The 19,697-nt window shown below is 36.2% G+C and overlaps 3 protein-coding genes across 3 annotated transcripts; 1 reads left to right on the top strand and 2 right to left on the bottom strand.

The window, feature by feature from the left end:
* Positions 1-1,859: 1,859 nt before the first annotated feature.
* LOC105160483 (Myosin heavy chain-related protein) lies at positions 1,860-6,344 on the top strand. Its single transcript, XM_088879558.1, has 8 exons — positions 1,860-2,146; positions 2,327-2,482; positions 2,837-3,037; positions 3,157-3,279; positions 3,462-3,499; positions 3,603-3,711; positions 3,846-5,528; positions 5,947-6,344. Exons 2-8 carry the CDS (start codon positions 2,420-2,422, stop codon positions 6,235-6,237), a joined length of 2,508 nt encoding a protein of 835 aa, XP_088735684.1. The 5' UTR covers positions 1,860-2,146; positions 2,327-2,419; the 3' UTR covers positions 6,238-6,344.
* Positions 2,813-15,902, bottom strand: SHOC1 (shortage in chiasmata 1). Its single transcript, XM_088879559.1, has 11 exons — positions 15,421-15,902; positions 14,600-14,668; positions 14,412-14,507; positions 14,237-14,311; positions 11,778-13,747; positions 10,385-10,592; positions 9,243-9,752; positions 7,132-8,781; positions 6,746-7,063; positions 3,155-3,300; positions 2,813-2,954 (listed from the first exon to the last, which is right to left on the bottom strand). The coding sequence occupies exons 1-9, from the start codon at positions 15,733-15,735 to the stop codon at positions 6,974-6,976; spliced, it is 4,983 nt and encodes a 1,660-aa protein (XP_088735685.1). The 5' UTR covers positions 15,736-15,902; the 3' UTR covers positions 2,813-2,954; positions 3,155-3,300; positions 6,746-6,973.
* A 1,241-nt stretch (positions 15,903-17,143) lies between these two features.
* On the bottom strand, positions 17,144-19,080 carry LOC105160481 (putative 4-hydroxy-4-methyl-2-oxoglutarate aldolase 2). Its single transcript, XM_011077869.3, has 2 exons — positions 18,670-19,080; positions 17,144-17,860 (listed from the first exon to the last, which is right to left on the bottom strand). The coding sequence occupies exon 2, from the start codon at positions 17,844-17,846 to the stop codon at positions 17,346-17,348; it is 501 nt and encodes a 166-aa protein (XP_011076171.1). The 5' UTR covers positions 17,847-17,860; positions 18,670-19,080; the 3' UTR covers positions 17,144-17,345.
* Positions 19,081-19,697: the final 617 nt, after the last annotated feature.

The following is a 19,697-nucleotide window of genomic DNA, read 5'->3' as shown; positions in this document are numbered from 1 at the left end:
ACACTTTTCTTCTTTTTCTTTCTTCTTTTCTACTCGGTCCGCGGACAGGGTCTCTTCTGTTATTCAATCAAGGGAATCATTACAGCTCCAGCAAAGGGAAAAAAGAAAACAAAACAATGCAAGCAAATTTCTTAGTATGAATAACAGCTCACTCATGTAAGGAAAAGAGAAAGAAAAACTCATATCATTCATCGTATTAAAAAAAATGTAACATAAGTTTTAGGTAAGTTATCTACCAACTCCCCTCAAATTTAATATAATTACGAATACTTTTCACTGTTTGAAAAATTATAAATATCCTTGGTGTTTAATAAAATTATGTAATTCTCAAATAAATATCTGAAATTTTCAAGATATATAAAAAAATTATCTATTTAGTCTATAAAAAATTTCAAAAGTTAAGTAAAATTATAATTGAGCATTTCTGTTAGTTCACCATAAAAAATGAATGAAGTTATTTTGCAAAATAAAACTAACGAATTGGGTTAATCGCTGACGACCTAAAATCAGAAGGGTATTTATAATTTTTTTAATAATAAAAAAATATTTATAATTATATCAAAAAACAAAAAAATTCAGACATAAATTACCCTAAACTCTAACATATCGTGAATTCTAAAATGGGAGAATACAAATGAAGTGAAATAATAACGGAGAACAAATGGGAGAGCGCACATGTAGTCACGTGGAAACCCTCATTTCCAGATCACATTGCAGGCATTTAAGGAACAATATGGGACTCGTATTAATATCACAGCAATAAGTGCAGATGACCCCACTAGTTGTTTTATCAAATTTAATTATATCAACTTCCCCAGTACTGGTGCGAGAGTACAGCTATTACAAACTTGCGACGAGCATTACAAGCCTTATTAAGGACAGTAGACACAAGCCTCTTTTCTCTTTGAGGGGGTTGTAATGTATCTGTCACACAACCTAATTAGGATCAAATACTGCTAACTTTCATCAAACTCATTGCCCCACACCTATGCTTAAAGGTCCATATATGACACTAATACCTAATGGTAGTGATCTAAGGGCATGTAGATGTATAAATAACACCGACTAATCACATGTAACATGAAGTTTAACATAGATCTACTCCCTTCAAACCCAAATTAACTACTATGAAATAAGTGAATTATATACCTATAAGAAATTGGATCTACCTAATGAAAATTTTTTTCCCAAAATGAAGTTGGTTGAACCAAATCAATCACAGAGCAAATGCGATACACTTCATCTGAATGGTGACTATTACTGAACTGTATACACCACTTACACTACAAATTTATTATACTTGTCATATAGTTGATTAAAAATTTTTCTCTAACTAAGCTAGAATCTTAAGAACGGAAAAATTGAAGTACACCCAACTGGAGCACGATGCAACAAGGATGCTAGCATTGATGAAAATCCATTATCAATACCCTAATTTATTTCCATATACACACACAGGACTCACGAGAGTATATTGAATACTCAAACGAAATATAGCTGCTGGAGTGTTCATTTCGGAATCTCTGAAGGAACAGAAGGAAAGAAACAACGGCATTCAAGAATAGATCAACAAAAGGAACTACAAAAACAGTAGTAATACTTTCCAAAGTGCCAAGGATGGCATAAATGTGCCACCGACAGTAGCAGAGTTGCAGGAATTAAGTCTTACAGGTTCCCTATAATTTCATACAGTTCATTACATGAATGCGTCATATATGAATAATTTATTCGAAACAAGAGAAAAAAGGCGAAACAAATAAAAGATGAGACTTACAGTCTGATTAATAAAGTCCAACTAATTTAAAAATATATTTTTAGAAACTTGAAGCAATAAAAAGTTTAGGTGTATTAGATGCACACTCCATCCCCCAATCTCTCTCTCTCTCTCTCTCTCTCTCTCTCTCGGCATAACATAGTTCTCCATTAACCAAGAAAGTACAGATAATATTAACTAGTCCCCTTTTTCTTAAGCATCATAAGTTTTTAAGGATTTTATGGGGCATTTGCCAGTTGTTCATGGCAGCCACGACTTCAATGAAACTGAGGCATATTTGACTTGCTGGAGGGTGGATTAGGGCATCCAAATCCATACAATAATCATAGAAATATGCTGCGTCTCCAGATTCTTACCTGGTGCCACATGCAGGCAAGCAAACAAATCTTCGACGATCTAACTCAGAAAGTCAAAACAGAAAACTATCCGTTTGTAACTATATTCCAAAGTTATATGAGCATATAAAATATAAGGGCTTCTCATTATTTAGTGTTGGCTCTTCATCCAACCACCAAATCATTCAGACTAATTCATATTGCTGTTCACTTACAGCTAAGGCAACAAAAGGACATCAGCTACTAGTTCCTCACAGCTACTAGAAGAACCAAAAGGATCTTGACATTTCATGCATAATACCCAGAGAAGATGTTTAAGCGAAGCGAGAAAAAGATCAAAGCTGTCTTCAAGATGCAGTTTCAAGCAACACAGGTATGTCAAATCTACAATGTGGGAAAGACATGTCTGTGCCTATGCAATGCATAATAGTCTGTTTCACTTTTAGAATTTATAGTTCTTAAGAACTCTAAGGAATTGTTTTTTTGTTCTGGATTCAAGTTTGATGAAATCTAACCATAGGATCAGAAATTAATTAGTTCTGCTTAGCTTTAAATGCTGGACCATGAAGCAACATTCTGATATCTCAATATTAAAATGGGATCATTTCATATACAGGGTAATATTCGCAGATGAAAGTAGATACTGATATTATTGATAAAGTAATTCAAGATTTTTGGAATGGATTTCTCACCGGTAATTCAATTTCATTTCTTCAATTAATTTCAGGTGCCACAGCTAAAAGCAAAAAGCCTCATGATTTCTCTGGTTCCGGTAGATGTAGGAAAGCCAACAGTCAGATTAGCAAAGGCGCCAATCGTCGAAGGGATCTGCACCTGGGAAAACCCTGTGTATGAAACTGTCAAATTGGTCAAGGAGATAAAAACAGGGCGAATCAGAGAAAAATTTTACTATGTGATTGTATCAACAGTAAGTTACATATTTCTCCAATTTTGCCCAAGACCGAATATGGGAACGAAGGGAGCAGTTCTTCTTTAGCAGGTCAAAGAACAAAAAACATAAATAACAAAATGTTTTGGTGCTTACAGGGGTCATCAAAATCAGGCTTTCTGGGAGAAGTCTCCATTGATTTCGCAGATCTAGCTGAGGCTACCAAACCATTGAATTTAACTCTCCCTTTACAGACTTCAAAATCGGGTGCAGTATTACATGTTAGTTCCTCCTCTCCATCTCTTCTTGCATGCAAGTGCACATCAAAACGGACCAAATTAGAAGCACAGATATAAAGCTAGTAGCTGTCAGCATTTATCTCATTTGATTAGCACAATGTTGCAATGCACAAAAGTTACATCAACAGCAAAAATATATCTTTAAACTAGTTTATAATTATCAGGTCACAGTTCAGAGGATGCAAGGAGGGCCCAATTCAAGGTAATGTGATGACCAATCTTGTTCTACATTGTAATATGGCAGAATACTGCCTCTAAAGATGAAAACTAAAGAAGCACTTTCTTCCCCTCATGAAAAATCTCAGATACAATGAAGAAGGTGAAGCACCAGCGGATGAATCATGTGATCAAAATTCGGATACAGAAACGAAAGATTCTTATGGCTCTGGGAAGAGGAACCCAAAATCTCCTGAAGTAAGGTCTCAATTATAAAATCCCAATTTTAGTTGCAGCAAATAGAATTAGAAACTTAGAAAGAGGGACACCTAATTTATGTTTATGATCCACTATTGGTTGCATTAACCAGGACTCCTGTTTTTCTTTACTAGAGTGATGACTTGAGCGAAGAAACATCTCTGCATGACGAACAAAATGGAAGCTTAGAAGATGCTGAATCAAGAGATGGAGTACAAGAGGCTTCAAATGGTACCGGAAGGTTGACAAATCAAATGAAAATGTTAGAAAGGAAGGCAGAACTTTCAGAATTGGAAGTACAGTCCCTCCGGAAGCAAATTATGAGAGAAACCAGGAGGGGACAGCAATTATCCGAGCAAATTGTTTGCCTAAAAGAGGACAGAGATGCACTTAAAGAAGAATGTGAACGACTTAAATCCTCATCAACATGCAAGAATGCGGAAACAGTTTCAAGTCATATACACAAAGAGACGGAAACTCTGAGAAGTTCATTGGAAAACATAAAGCAAGAGCTTCAACGTGAGAAGCAATTAAATAAAAAATTGAAGTTACAACTACAGAAGACAGAAGATTCAAACTCTGAATTTGTTCTTGCAATGAGAGATCTTAGCAAAAAGTTGGATCAAAAAAATACAGAAATATCTAGACTTTCCAGCAAAATTAAGGCCTTTCACAGTGGATCAGAGGCCCCTGCAGCATCTCCCAGAACAAAGATGAATCAGAATGAAGAAACTAAAGCAACTGAAGACCTGGCAAGCAAGAATGGAAATGCTGATGAAGCAGAAATGTCGAAGCAGAATATTGAAAACCTCTATGTCGAAATAGAAGTCCACAAGAAAGAAAAGGCACAGATAAAAATGGATATAGAAAGGCTTACTCTGGATTACAGAAGTCTGGAGATGGAATACAAGGACATATACTCCAAACTAGAGCGAACCGAAAAAGAAAAGATGGATATGCAACACAATTATACAGAATCCTTGGCTGCAGTGAAGCAGTTCAAAGCCCGGGTAGCAAGCTTGGAGGAGGAAAACAAAAGGCATGCACTTCAATACTCTGAATCTTTGAATATGATTGATGAGCTTGAGTTTCAGGTTGAGAGCCTGCAGAAAGAACTGGAAAAGCAGGCACAAGTGTTTGAAGAAGACCTGGAAGCAGTAACTGGGGCAAAAGTTGAGCAGGAGCAGAGGGCCATACGAGCTGAGGAAGCATTAAGGAAGACAAGGAGGAACAATGCAAATGCCGCTGAGCGACTTCAGGAGGAATTCAAGCAGATTTCAGCAGAAATGTCAGTAAAAATCGAGGAGAACGAGAAACTAGCTCAGAAGGCAGTTACAGAAGCCAACAATTTGCGCCAGAAAAATGATGCTCTAGAAGAACTTCTCCAGAAAGCCAAGGAAGAACTTAAAATGATAAAAGACCAATATGAAAGATTACTTCAAGAGCGTCCAGAACAAAATGAAGGGAGCTCTGAAATGGGACACCGGAAACATATTCTCAGAGATGAATCTGAACAAATGAAAACAAATATTGAAGAATCAGAGATGTTCAAGAAATGGAAATTGGAAAAGGAAGATCTGGAGAGACAAGTGACTTCAGTAAGGAAGGAAGCAGAAAAACTAAAGCACGAAAATATTTCCATGAAATCTCAGATAGATCAGAAGAAGACAAAAGAAGAAAACTTGCATTTAGAAGTGAAAAAGCTGAGACTCAAGAATAATGAAGTCAAAAATCATCTGCTTGAACTGGAATTGGAGAAAGAAGGCCTGAAGAAGGAGGTGTCCAAGTTACAGGGTGGTTTATGCAAGAAGGAACAGGTAAATTCCAAACTAAAGAAAACCAAAAGTTGGCAGAATGGTAAAACTAGATTAACTATGAGGGAACTGAATAAAAATGCATTTTTTGCTTTTGTCTCTGATATTAAGCTTGGTGGTAGTTTATCTTGGGAAGCAAACGAATGTGGAAAATTAAACTTAGAATCCATTGGATTTAATATCAATAAGAGCTAACATGAACATAATGGAATATATATTTTATTCACATTCCAAAGAACCTAAACAGGGAAAATCCATAGTCCGTCAAATATCTGAAATGTCTAAGAAATTTTTTTTGTGCCAGAGCTTCTGTAATCTATACAACAATCTGCTCCTCAAATAATTCCTGTGAAACTAACATATGCTAACATTTAACTTTTTTTGCTCATAAATGACACTACTAAAAGGGTTAATTTGACAGGGACAGGAGAAAGCTGCACTACAAGATTCTGTCACTCCAACAGTGAAAGAAAAGAGAGGCTTAGAGGACCTTTCTTTGGAAAGGAATGGCCAATCCATTGGTAATTGTGATGTTTCCAGCTTATTAAGTGAAGTAGCATCATTGAAGGAAAGAAACAAAAGCATGGAAGAAGAATTGAGAGAAATGCACGATAGATATTCAGAAATAAGTCTCAGATTTGCAGAGGTAGAAGGTGAAAGGCAACAACTTGTCATGGCACTTCGTAATCTGAAGAGTGGAAAGAAAAATTAGCTAATTGGAACTATGGTGAAAGCCTATAAAGCAATTAGCCACAGTTAGTTTGATATGTACATTAATAATCCTTTTCTAAAAGCATATGTATGTGCATTTTTGTTACTCGTCTTATGCTTCGAAGTCTTGAACAATACTATACAGATCGGCGATGTCATGATTCTTTTCATCAAATGTTTGCAATCTCAATTTTAGCATATGGTCCCTTGCAACAGACTACAAAAACCTCTTCAAACTTCAATTAAGTCTGTTTAGGCAGGCCATTGCTGAGGAAAAGCAATAGCTGGATAACAAGCTTCGTGGTCGAAACATGAATTCTCTGAGTAATATTACTCAGGCCAGTTTCTTCCAAGGCTATACATGGATTAATATACCAATAGACAGCTTGATCACAAGCCCCCGGAAAACCTTTTTCATTTTTTGCATTCTTTTGATAATACTTCTACTAGAATGCTGTCTTTCTCAAGAATACAGTACAGAAAAATATTTGACCTGCTTGTATACTAACCTGGACCATTTCAATTTGTGCTGGGAGACAGAGGTTCAAATGAAGCTAGCCAGTGTAAATCAATAATCAGCCATTGTGCAAAAACACTAGGGTCAACACTAGCATTACTTCAGCTGCACTGAAATCACCCTTTTTATAATAAGTGCTGGAAATAAATGTTGACATGTGATAACTTAACAGCCAACAAGCCTTATCATTTTCGGAATTTCAGGCAATGCGTACTTGATGCTACAATCTTCTATGTGCTGTATGGTAATTGGTCTCTCTCCAAACCAGCTTACGTTGCCCTCCACTTCCACTTGTTGAGAAAGATAGTCTCTACAGTTGATGAAACACAGATTAAGGTGAAATATGAAGATACTCTAGAAGGAGTTTCATTGGCATACCCGTCTTGCTCTCTTATCGGGTGGAGTCCATGATGAGGGACAGGAAGCAGGAGCTATTTTATCTGTCATTGAGTTTAGTGGTCGTGAAGATCCCTTTAGCTTTTTTTGAGCAACTGTTTTCTGCAAGGTGTTACCTCCTTTGTACTTGTAGAATTCAAGAATTGAGGGACTTTTCCTTTTAGTAAGCTTTGATGTGTTACTGGAGGAGCCAAAACGAGGGGAGGCTAAGTCATGTGAAACAGACTGCTTACGCAATCTACTCCTTTCCCTTATTCTGTTAAGAAATTCAATTGTCCAGGGTGATCCTTGTTGCAGCTGACTAGAGTGGAGAGCATTCGAGAGTGGTGTGCCACCAATGCAGCCAGTACTGTTTTCTTGGAAAGACAATTTGTATGAATCCTGTGGAGCATTTTCTGACATTCCACCCACAAGCCCTTTTTGGCTCATCATAGAATTATTATGTCTGTTAATGGTATCATAATGTGGTTTAGTTTCTTCTCTCAAGATTTGTCTCCTGTCATTTCGAGAAATCCAGGCACCAGATGCAGAATCAATATCAGCAGGATTTCTAAAAATGGGAAGATTAGTGGCACTGTGAGGTTGTTTGCTCGTTTTGGAACTTTGTCCAGCATAATCTTTCTGAACGTCAAGCAGAAACTTTGAAAAGCTACTGGAATTTTCAACAGAGAAATTTTCCCCAAATGCTTGAGTGTCCTCTACATCTATAACTTCACCTGTGAAATTCTCCTGAAGAATCCCAGTCCCCTTGATACTTTGTCTGCCAAGGTTGTTCTTTGGTGTCATCACGGATCTCCATCTTGTACTGCTGTCTATGTCAAAAGGAGGCATCCAGGGCTTCTCTCTCTGATCGGGTATGTGAAGACCTTTTGCCGATGGAAAATCATAAGGGCTTGACTTATCACTAGACAACTTTATATCAGCATCAGTATCATGAATATGACTGAGTAACTTCTCATCGCAAGATAAACTGAAGTGCTCCAGTTTATCAGATATCTCAGCTCCTCCTGACAGCCAAGAATTGCATGAGACATACAATCCGGAAAGATTATGTTGGTCGTCTGGAAGTAACTTTTGGGACCCCACATGAAACAAGTTGTTTGGAAGCTCACCAGCAGAAAGCTTGTTTGTGTGTTTAGGTTGGTTCATCTTTGATGCACCTTTGAATTGGACATTTCCTGAGTCTGCAATTGATACTGAGGAGGAGCAATCTGTCATTCCAGACTTAGAATCTTCCCGCTCCCCATATCTGCTTATTGCACTTAGCAAAGCAATGCTTACATCAGGGACTTGATATTTTTGAAGAGCGGATATTTTGCCCCCATTTGATAATTCCAAAAACTTGCCAAGTATGGCATCTGAAGACAATATTGCATGAGCTGAGAGAGGATTAATTGAAGCAAATGCAGTGAGAAAAGATTCTGCTAGGCTTTCTGAGTCCGACATTTTGGGATAGAGGCCCCTACTCAACTTAGCTGAAACACTGATGCAGGACAATAAAATTTCTTCTGTCATCTCAGATGAATATGAACAAAAAAGCTGTATATCAATTCCTAAGCTAGCTGCTGCAGCATAAAGTTCGTCTGATGATTCCATAATGCTACATAGGAAATTGCATTCTCCCTCAAATATCTGGAAGGAACAATAGTGCACCGGGTCAGAAACTGTAGCATGGACAATCTTTGTGAGGTTTAATCCAATCCAATCATGTTGCTGCCAGAACATTGCATTTTTTTTAATTGCCTTTTAGGTCCATAATTATAATAATAGAGGATTGAAACAAAAATATGTTATTATTCCTTTGCAAAGTTACCTTATTAAGTTTAAGCAAACTGAACACGATAATAGACATCTGAATGATAGCCATTCTTCACTAGTAATAATGGGGCAACGGAGTTGATGTTTTCCATTTATATATCCCCTGTAGGGACATGAGCAATATGACCAGTGTAATATAAAATATCCTAAATGCTACCTTAATATGGTGGTCACCTCACCAGCAACAGAACATAAATGAATCACAGAAGCAGAATTTCATAGAACACTGCAAGGAATAATTGCACTAATCCTAAAATTTCAAGCAAAAGAATTACCAGGATGCAGCAACTGAAAGCAAAACTCAATGATGTCAAAGTACTTGCTGCAATGCTTTCAACACACAGAGGCAAGCATGAAAAGCCCTCGTCTGGAGCTGAAGCTTTCCTTCCAATATTTCTGAAATCATACCAAGTAAGAGAAACAGCAGAACTAACTATTAGATCAACAGGAAGACAGATATCACGTTCAACAACTTGTGCTCCTTCTTTCTCCATTTCAAGAATCCTTTGGTATGTGCTTCTCCTGGAAATTACCATTTCTTCATTGAAATTTCGGGTATTCACAATTACAATAGTATCTGGAAAGAGGGGCTTGGAAGAGAGATTTTGCTTTGATGCCAAGCCCACTGGCATGGAGTGAAGGGACAACATACTGCAGTCTGCATCTTCATTTACAGCTTCCACAGGTTCATTCCCGTGGACCTCCTTGACAGGTATAGTATTTAATAGCTCTTCCAACTTACTTTTGTTCTCCTTTTGGGCTAATGCAGAATCCAAATCTCTTTTCTGCTATAATGAGTTGAACAAGATTAACAGCAACACTACAAAGTCATTTGAGTAAGTTGACTATAATCGAGAATATGAAGATGACACGTGAAATAAAGATATTAATACTGTGCAACTACTAGATCTAGTTTGTTAAAGATACACAGAATTGATCATTTAGAGCCACACTATTTAGAAGTTAGCATAGCAAACAACTTTATCTTTCCATTAACTCAAAATAAATCCCGATTAAGGAAAAATGGAAAAAGACAGTTTAAAATATGCATCAGACCAATTAATACAGTTCATGGCAGGAGAGAATCATCAACCAACCACAGCCCTCTGCCCTGTTCAGTACAGATATGCAAACAGTTTAACTATATGAAAAAACCAGTCCTCAAAGCTTGATATCAGCAATCTCTGACTAGAAATTGCACTGAAGCATCCTCTACAACTGAAGTATAATGCATGGATTAAACAATTTTGACTTCAGCATCTCTATTATGCCGCAAGAATTATCTGCAATTTTGTATTGGGGGATATCTAGTGCTAACTTTTTGTCCATTCTTTGAAGAGGGCTGAATGCAACAAGTCTTCAGTTAATACAAAGTTAGATGCAACATCAAACTAAATTCACAGAAATATACACTTGCCATCTCAAATTTGATACTCTTGGGCATGCTGACACCATGGCAAAGAGCTTCAGCAATGCTTGATTCCTCCACTTGCACCTTGAGGAAACAAAGAGTGGACAGCCCATCTGGCTTCGGGCAGACGGAGGATATCCTGGATGATACATTTGCGCCTCCATATTCCAAGATGAAGCTGAATTTGCTAAAAGGAAATGAGGCAGTAACATATCTACAAATCGAAAGTACAAGTAAGGAATCATTAGCCAACTTCTTCAGGACTAGCTGATAAATCAAAGAACTTAGTGCCTTAAGTAACACTGAGGAACAGCCTTGGAACACAGCATAAACCTTAAAGACCAGAAATTCTTGCACTGTGAAAGGAGATCTAAGAGTAGATATGCCACTAGACTAAATCTTCCACTTGTATTAACTTTAAGATTCAGAGTTTTGGAGAATCTACACAGATGATAAGAGAGGCAAAATAGAGATGGACAACACTACAATTACCTAAATAATGTGTACCTATCATTAGAAATTTGGATATAGTTCAGTGAACCCATAAGTGTTATGAATGCAAAGACTTGCAGTACTGACATTTGGAATTAGACATTTCCTACACCTTCTATGCACCTACTTCAGGTTTTCAACTTCAGAAATTTTGCATCTCATGCTTAACTTGGAAATAATAGTTCAATGAGGTAGGTAAATTTGGATATTGGTAGTTAAGTGTTATGAAAGCAAAGATTTGTACTACTACATTTGGAATCAGACATTGCCGGCACCTTCTGTGCCCCTACTTTAGGTTTCACTTCAGAAATTCTGCATCTCATGCTTAACTTTGAAATATTAGTTCAATGAGGTGACCTATCAAGTGTCATATCTGCACTAGAAGGTGAAACAGAAGAAGACATCGGAGAGAGACCTCGCAAGAAATTGCTTCATTAGACTATCTTATGAGTTTATATCTAAACAGCCTTCACTTTCAGGAATGCATGTTTCAAACAGGATACATGGTTTAAACAAAAGACATGAATTCTATCAAAGAGTCCACGCTACAATAAGCTGATATGATATCATTACATTTTGACAAACAATGAGTAGATACATATCTGACTGTATTAGTACTAAAATTACGATCCGTAACTTAAGGTACTGACTGCAACGTAAGTGCAATCAAAATACTCAGTACCATGTATGCCCTAGATATCCTCACTGACCAAGTACTTAAGTGATGTATGATAATTCAACCAATATACCAAAAATTCTGCACCAACAAAGACGTCCTTGGTCAATTTGATATGCTGATGATCTAAAGCTAACAAAAGTTGGTACAGAAGATGGAGATCAACTTATAAAATGACAGATGAAAATGAAACCCTCACATTGCAATGTAATTTACATGGTCGATACTTACTCATGAGATACCAAACAGCAGTCAGAGTTAAGCATGATATCCGTTATAGCATCTGTGATCTCACAACAGGGCTGCCGCTGAGATGGAGAGCTGAAAAGATGTTGTGGCTCATTATATGACATCTTCAAGGACGTCAATAGTCTCTTCAGTGGATACCAGAAAACTTGGTCAGAAACAATTAGAATTTTTGAATTATGGTTGCTTAATGTTGTCTGCAGAACTTCTTGCAAAACGGAGATGGATGGGTGGAGGATACTCAATTCTTTCTTAGCTTTCTGGTTCTCATCTCTGATCAGGTTATAGACAAAACTTAATCTAGCTTTCACACACTGCAGACTTGTACTCAACTTATCTATATAGAGATAAGTTGCTTGAATTCCATAATAGCAAAGGTAGAAAGCCATCTGCTTAATTGCAATCAACAAGGCTAACACCATAATATTGTCTTCATTGTGACCCAAATAAATACTTGATGCAACCTTTTCCTGAAGACGACATATGAGCTTGTCGTTGGGAAGGTGGAGTAGCGTCAAGTCATTAGAAGCTTGAAATCGGTTTCGCATCTGTATCAACTCTTTGTCATTCTCCAACAGGGCCAAGAAATCCCTCCACAAATAATCAATCAGTACTAGAATATTATCAGACAGCTGCACCTGATGCATTTTGACGCTCCAGTTATGCTGAGCTGGTTTAGCGGCAGCAGAATCACTAATGTGCATAAAGACCTGACATGCAGTATTAGTATGAACTGACTTGTCTGCAGGTATACTTCCTCTACCTGTAACGTAGTTTCTGGGATTCAAAAAAAACTCAAGGTCACTAGACATGGATTCACCAAATATTGGAACTTTGTCAACACCAGTTTTCAGTAAAATCTCTTCATTTCTTCTTTTTTGATCTCCATGATTCCTTGAGGTACTTATATCTGCTTTACCAGAAGAATGGAATAGAGAGACATCATCACTACAAGATAAGTTCAGAATTTTCTTATAGTCTTCCGCATTTGGTTTATTGGAGTGACCTTCAGAGAGAATAAAATCAAAGATTAGCTTTCCACTGTCACTTGAAATCATCGCAGCATCGATGTCATAAGCATCTATCTCCCACAACATTTTCCAACAAGAAGAATATTTAGCCGATTCACATTCATCTTCTCCTAGTAAATGCCAATCTAGATATAAACAATCAGATGCTGATGAAGACTGGCAATCCAACTGTGCCAGTAACTCCTCAACTGATGTATGTAATGAACTAGTATTTCCATGATCTGAAAAGAGAGGTATAGGAAGTGATTTAAACGAGTCATCCATAAGGGTAAGTTCGTGGCAAACAATCAATTCGCTCAAACTTCTAAAATTCATGGCTTTGCCAAACATGGATTCACATGTTTCAGCTTCAATCTCCTTTGACAAATCTGAAACCACCTCACAAAGAAGATATTGGTCCAAATCAATGAACAAAAATTCATCAAATAGGATTGGGTCCATTAACCAAATTGAATCACCATCTGGTTTCCCATTATATAGCGTCGAGCAGTCTTGACGATGTGACAGTTCAACAATGCTTACATAGTCCAATTTTAATGAAAAATTTGTGTCTTCTAGATACTGTGTTGCTACAGAATGATGTAATAGATACTTTATCATGTCAAACTCCACAGAACCCAAAAGATCCTTGTTATCATTAATTGCTTCATATGGTTGAACCACTTGCTGCTTTTCAGCATTTTCAAAACTCAAAAGTTCATCCACGGTGTATGTTTCTTCAAGAACACATGAGCTTTCGGCATTCAATTCAAAAAGAGGAAATCCGATGTTATGAGAACGAAACTCTCCCTGAACAGAATCAGCATCTTCCAACAAATTAGCCTTTTGCTCAATTGAGTATTCCACACTCATGTCAACAACTGAATAAACTGTTCGTTCAATTTCATGGAGATCATGTAGCATAAGCTCAGAATTTAATGGCTCCTGCAATTTCACTTGTAAACTGATGACTTGCGATATTATTTTAAAGAGTCAATAATAAGTAGAACTAAGAATACAAGAAAGAAACCAGTTTTTCCTTGGCTTTTTTATTCTTGTTTACTTCACCAGTACATGTTAAAAAGCAGCAAGAATGAAATAGTACTACACAGCACTTCCCTAAGATTATATAGGGTTCTACTAGATGCGAAATTAAAACCAGCACTGGGATAGGCCATAGAACTTTGAAAAACCATCACAAGTCCTCGAAAAAAACTACTTCTTAGATACTAACCTTTAATACCTAAATAAGCTAAACAAGCATCATAACCTTTTTATCAAATTATGACAAGTCTGGAGGTCACACAGAAAGAAGTTGTCCATTCTGAGAGCACATTGACTGGTTAATAATGAAATATGAGGAGATAAGGACTAGGCATAAAACATCAAACATTTATGCCAGGGAAATGTGGACATAAAGATCAATACATTTACCATTGTAAATTCAGCTTCTGGAATATCAGAGAAAATGTGTGAACACTCGATATTGGAATGAGGAGCATTTTTCTGCTGAATACAGAGAAGAGTAAATATATATAGAGACTGTAATATGAATACGTGGAAATAACTAAACATCAACCAGTATCCCAGACTTGGAAGGAAAATTTACCGATTGAAGCAAAGATATATTCATATCTGGAATTTCAAATTGCACAAATTTAAGTTCATTCCCACCCTTATTATTGGATGTTGTTCCATCTTTCTCCTGAGACAAAATGAATTAGAATCTGAATAATATCCCGAGCATAGAGCATGTCGTAATAGAGGGAAACTACAAAGGGACAACGTAGTTGATACCTCAATCTCCATACTGTCAGAACCCAACCTGTCCAGTTCTGTGTTGCCATAGAAAATCTTGGTGCATCTCTGCATGTCGAGTTTCCACAATTTAGAGAAGAAAAAAGTAACTTCACATGATTTTTGTACTTTATACTTTCACATGAAACTTTCTCTTTTCCGAAACATATGAGCTGTACATTCAAACTTTAGGCAGTAATTCCCACATCTGAACACTATCTTATGCTAATGCAGCACACAAACTCGTCAGCGAATGATCCTGTGGATATATTAAAAAATATGATATGATCCTTTGGCTGTCTGGAAAGGAGACAAAGAACACTATTATGGAAGTTAGGGTGAAGCAAACAGTGCATAGATCAGATCAACACTGCAGGCAAGGATGGTGCAAAGACACCATGAAACTGAATTTGTTTGATTAATAAATTTAAATAGCATGTCTAGATGGCTCTAGAATTAAATGAAACAACAAAATTCGTGATATTGGTCTTTTCTTCATTAGATGTGACTGTATGAGAAACTAAATCCAGTAAAAATCAGATCTCACTACTCCAATGATTATAGCACCTAGATATAATTTCGGCCGAGGGAAAGTAAGCAGGACCGACACAAAAATAAAGTTAAAATCTCTACATACTATAATCGCATTTCTCGAAAACCTATCAATTCTAGACTTGAGATAATTTTCTGCACAACAAATCACCGTCAATTTTCACATAAAACTTAACAAAAGCATAAGAGTAGAACAAGCGTCAATGCAAAACTTACGCTTCCAATAAAGAATCAAAATAAGAAAGTCTTCAACCGAAAATCCTGATTACCTCCGCAGGTACAACCTCAGTTTTTTCCCGACTGCTGCCGATTCTCGGTTCCTCAAAACCAGCGCCATCGACAAAGTGAGGAAGTACGTCGGACAAGAATATTGAGAGAGCATCGTCGATCGTTAACTTGTCAACTTCATAAGAGATGTCACAAACTGGAATTTCATCAAAGGACTGTTGAAAATTTGCAGAAACTGAGGGATAATTTCGAGGAGGAAGGAGAGGCAGAGGAAGGCCGATGAAGTCTAGCGTTCCGAGTGGACCCACACCGGCGGCGGTGGTAGAGTAGTCCGTCGGGAGGAAGCGGGTGCGCATTCCGAACGATGATTTTGCTGCAGAAGCGTGAGAGAGAGAGAGAGGGGAAAATTGAAATATGAGAGTTACAACGGGCAGATTTTCATTTATAAGTTTGGCGGTAACTGAGAAAAAGTCTCTCTTTCACGAAGTGCCGTTGGCAACGGCTCAAACGAAAGGAGCGAGTTTTGACGGATACTCCCTTCTGTTTGTTAAGTGATTTTTATAAATAAATTGCTTCTTTACGGAGTCGAGTTTGGCCAAAATATTTGAATGTTTCACATAAATATAGCATGCATGCAAAACGGTCCTTATCTCTATCAATAATTAATATAAATTGATTATTAATATCAAATATATAATTAATTAATAATTATTATTACAATAATTTGATAATTACTATTACTTATACATTTTTTTCTGTTATTGATAATTACTATTACTCTAGTAATCACCTTCCTACCATTCTATACATTATACATATATACATATATATATATATATACCCACAATTTCTCTAATTAGTCTCCTTTTGTGCAATTATATATGTTCTTTGAAATTTTGCAAAATTGATGATAAAAGAAATAACAATCAATTTCTTTTGTGGTTTTAACGAGATATATGCACGCATTTGCTTTTTCAAAATGCGTTAATTGATAATTAGTGAAACTGAAATAAAGTAACTAGTTGTGTTGGGCATTTATTAACATATTACTTGATTTTCTTTTAACTAAACTTACAGTATAAATGGTAAATTCATGAGAAAAACCTGCGGAGATTCACCATTTCCTGTGCACAAGTGCATATAGCATTATAGAAACAATCAATGTAAGGAATAGCGTCGATCATATTGAATCTTGACGTATGCTTTCTTTTGATAGTCAAAAACTGATCCTAAACTAGCACATTATGATCACCATTCTAGCGAGGCAATCATAAGTACACATCCACCATTGCTTCATCAGAAGCACGATACTAGTAAGCAAATAGAACCAATCTGCCTCAAGAATTACAGGGGAAAGAACAGAAAACGAAAAACGAAACATGATGTAATATGGCTAGTTAACTTGTCTGCTCCACAAATATCTACAAATGCAGATGCAGATCGACTTGATTGACTCCAAATTTACTAATGACGGTGTTATCATACTTGGCCGCAAATAAAAAGAGTAGCATACAGTAATTGTCCAAATTGATTACCAGCTAATTGCCACTCTACTGAAAATTAGAATAAAAAATACCCAAAAAGCAGATGATAGACACCACTTTCGCAATTGAGATGGAATGATTCGACAAATTAGTGCAAAAGATTGGCATAAACTATTTTAGCCAGAACCATCTTAAAAGATCATCATTTCAATAATAATACTCAGGAAAAAGACTGGAACAAAAATCAAACAAAGAAGTTATCAAAAAACAAGCTCAAACATATTTAATAACATCTCTTGCCATTAATTTTCACTACAAAAATTGTACAGACTCTTCTCATAAAATCCAAGTGAATTCAATATAGTAGAATACAGAAATGGCAGCAAATGAATAGTACCAGTCTAATCCTGATGAAAGAGCATATAACTGCACCTCAGTAACAATTTTGTTTTCCAGCCAATCAAGCAGATGCACATCTCTCTTCAAACAGACAACTCTGTTTTAGACACCAAAATACCATCAGTATCTGCATAAAGCCATTCTCCGTCAGATATTCTAGTTCCAGCGATAGTTATAGGGACGTGCTTTTCTCCAATCCCTTTCTTATTAGCTTTCACTGGATGTGAGGCCAGAGCTCTTACCCCAATGTCACAACCGTTGATTTCATCTACATCCCTCACACAGCCATTCACTACTATACCAGCCCATCCGTTGTTCTGAGCTTGTACTACAGGGTTGCCACCCAATATTGCACATCTCAAACTACCACCCCCATCTACAACAAGAACTCTTCCATTACCCTTCTCCTCAAGAAATTCACGTATCAAAACATTATCTTCAAACACTTTTAGCGTAACTACTGGTCCAGAGAAGACTTGTCGTCTACCATATATCTGGAAAACTGGTTGGAGAGCCCGGAGCTCACCACTCACAATGAGCTGTGGATTTGCATCACAAACTTCAGCTGTGGTTACCAAGGCCATCCTAGATTAACGACCTTCAGAAAAAAGATGCATCACCACAACTAATCATAATTAGCATTGCAGGATAATGTCTATCAACAAAACCCTTTGGGCTAGATTTAAATTAAATCACTTCAATTACACGTGAAATTGCCATTCGTGATCCAAGAACCCACTCGTCACTCTGAAAAACTCAGATCAATTTCCTTGGCAAAAACTATGTCATGACAAAGATAAACCAAATAGATCAGACAATGACTCTTTTAATCTCACTGTTGAGTACAAATTTTCCATTCAGACTCAACAAATTTTCCATTCAGAAGTAATGGGAGGTCTAACAGCCAGTTTCAAGATAGAAAACTGGTCTCATAACATCATAACTTATGGTAAACGCAAATCCATAATCTTGCCCACGACACAACACATCAACTCCAATGACTCAACAAAACAAAGGCAATCATTCATGGTAGAATGATAAAGGTGAACTCTTACAACACTGAATTTCTCTTGAACATGCAACGAACAGCAGATAAACAAAAGGAATACTCAACAGACATGGATCTACAAATTTTACTGATTAAGTAGTACGATATCTTTCACCTGTTTAATATATATACATAGAAAAAGATAATAAAATGAAATCAATCGGTTTATAGCACATCCCGTGCATGGCAAAATCTTCAAACATAAGGTGAACTAAAGAAACAAAGGAAGTATGAACGTAGAAAAAATCAGATTTCACTACCAAAATCAAACAGAAACTATTAAAACTGCAAAACATCATAAAAAATCCAACAGTTAATCAAAACAAGCATAAAACAACAGAGAAATCGAAGAATCATACAATTTAAGATGAATGATCGGATGCCGCGTGATTCAGCCCTGGAAGCTACTACACAAGCGACTGGAATTGAGTAAAAACTAGGGCGAAACGAAGTATTAAACTGACGTATTAGAAATTCCGGTTGATGTGTGTCGATCGAAATTTGGAAAATTAGATGGACTTGCAGGGACGACGAATGGTGAGTGGAGCAGCGTGTCTGCTATTTAATTTAATTTAGTTATTTAAAGTTAAAGACCACATAATTTGTTGAAATGCTAAAAAGTGGCCCAGGATCTTTCCCATGTGATCCATCTCCTTTTCCTCTTCCTCTTCCTCCTCACCTCAACATGTCGAACATGATTCCCAATTTCGAAGAAATACAAAGGAAATTCCCAAAAGCAAAGTAATATTCCACATCACCCCCATCAAATGGTTGATTATGAATTAGTTTGCAAACTCTTGGCGGTGCAAATTCTATTTTAATTTTTCATACAATAATATAATAAAAAAATTTATGTATTAAATTAATATTTGTTAATTTAAATTTTAATGAATGATGAATTAAACTTTAAAATTGACTGACGGATCAAATTTATGGACAATTAATCCATTTCAATACTAAAATATTGATCAATATATTTAATTTTTCCGTCTAATGTGACTAAGCAATTTTTGAGAAATTAATATTGATTTTTACTTTATACAAATAACAAAATAAAGAATAATTACACTCCTCTTTTTTGAAATCTGGTGTAATTATATGTAAACCTTATGGTTTGAGACATTACATCTAACACTCCTGCAGTTCGCTTCTATCTAACAAATAAGTTCATCAAAATTCATTGAATTTGCATAGATTAATAAAAAAAAAAAATTGAATGAATTAATATTTATATATCCGATACATATGTTTTTTACTCAATCCAATAAATATGCTATACATATATTTTTTGAATAAATTGTGTACATATATATCCTATATATAAAATAAAATTAAAAAATAAAATATGATTTGAAATATAGACTTCTCACGAGGATGCACAAATTGT

This window comes from Sesamum indicum, linkage group LG4 (genome assembly GCF_026168435.1).
Source record: "Sesamum indicum cultivar Baizhima isolate 11 linkage group LG4, ASM2616843v1, whole genome shotgun sequence".
Classification (NCBI taxonomy): Eukaryota; Viridiplantae; Streptophyta; class Magnoliopsida; order Lamiales; family Pedaliaceae; genus Sesamum; species Sesamum indicum.
The sequence above is the reverse complement of the archived record's forward strand: the minus strand, read 5'-3'. Positions and strand labels throughout refer to the sequence as shown.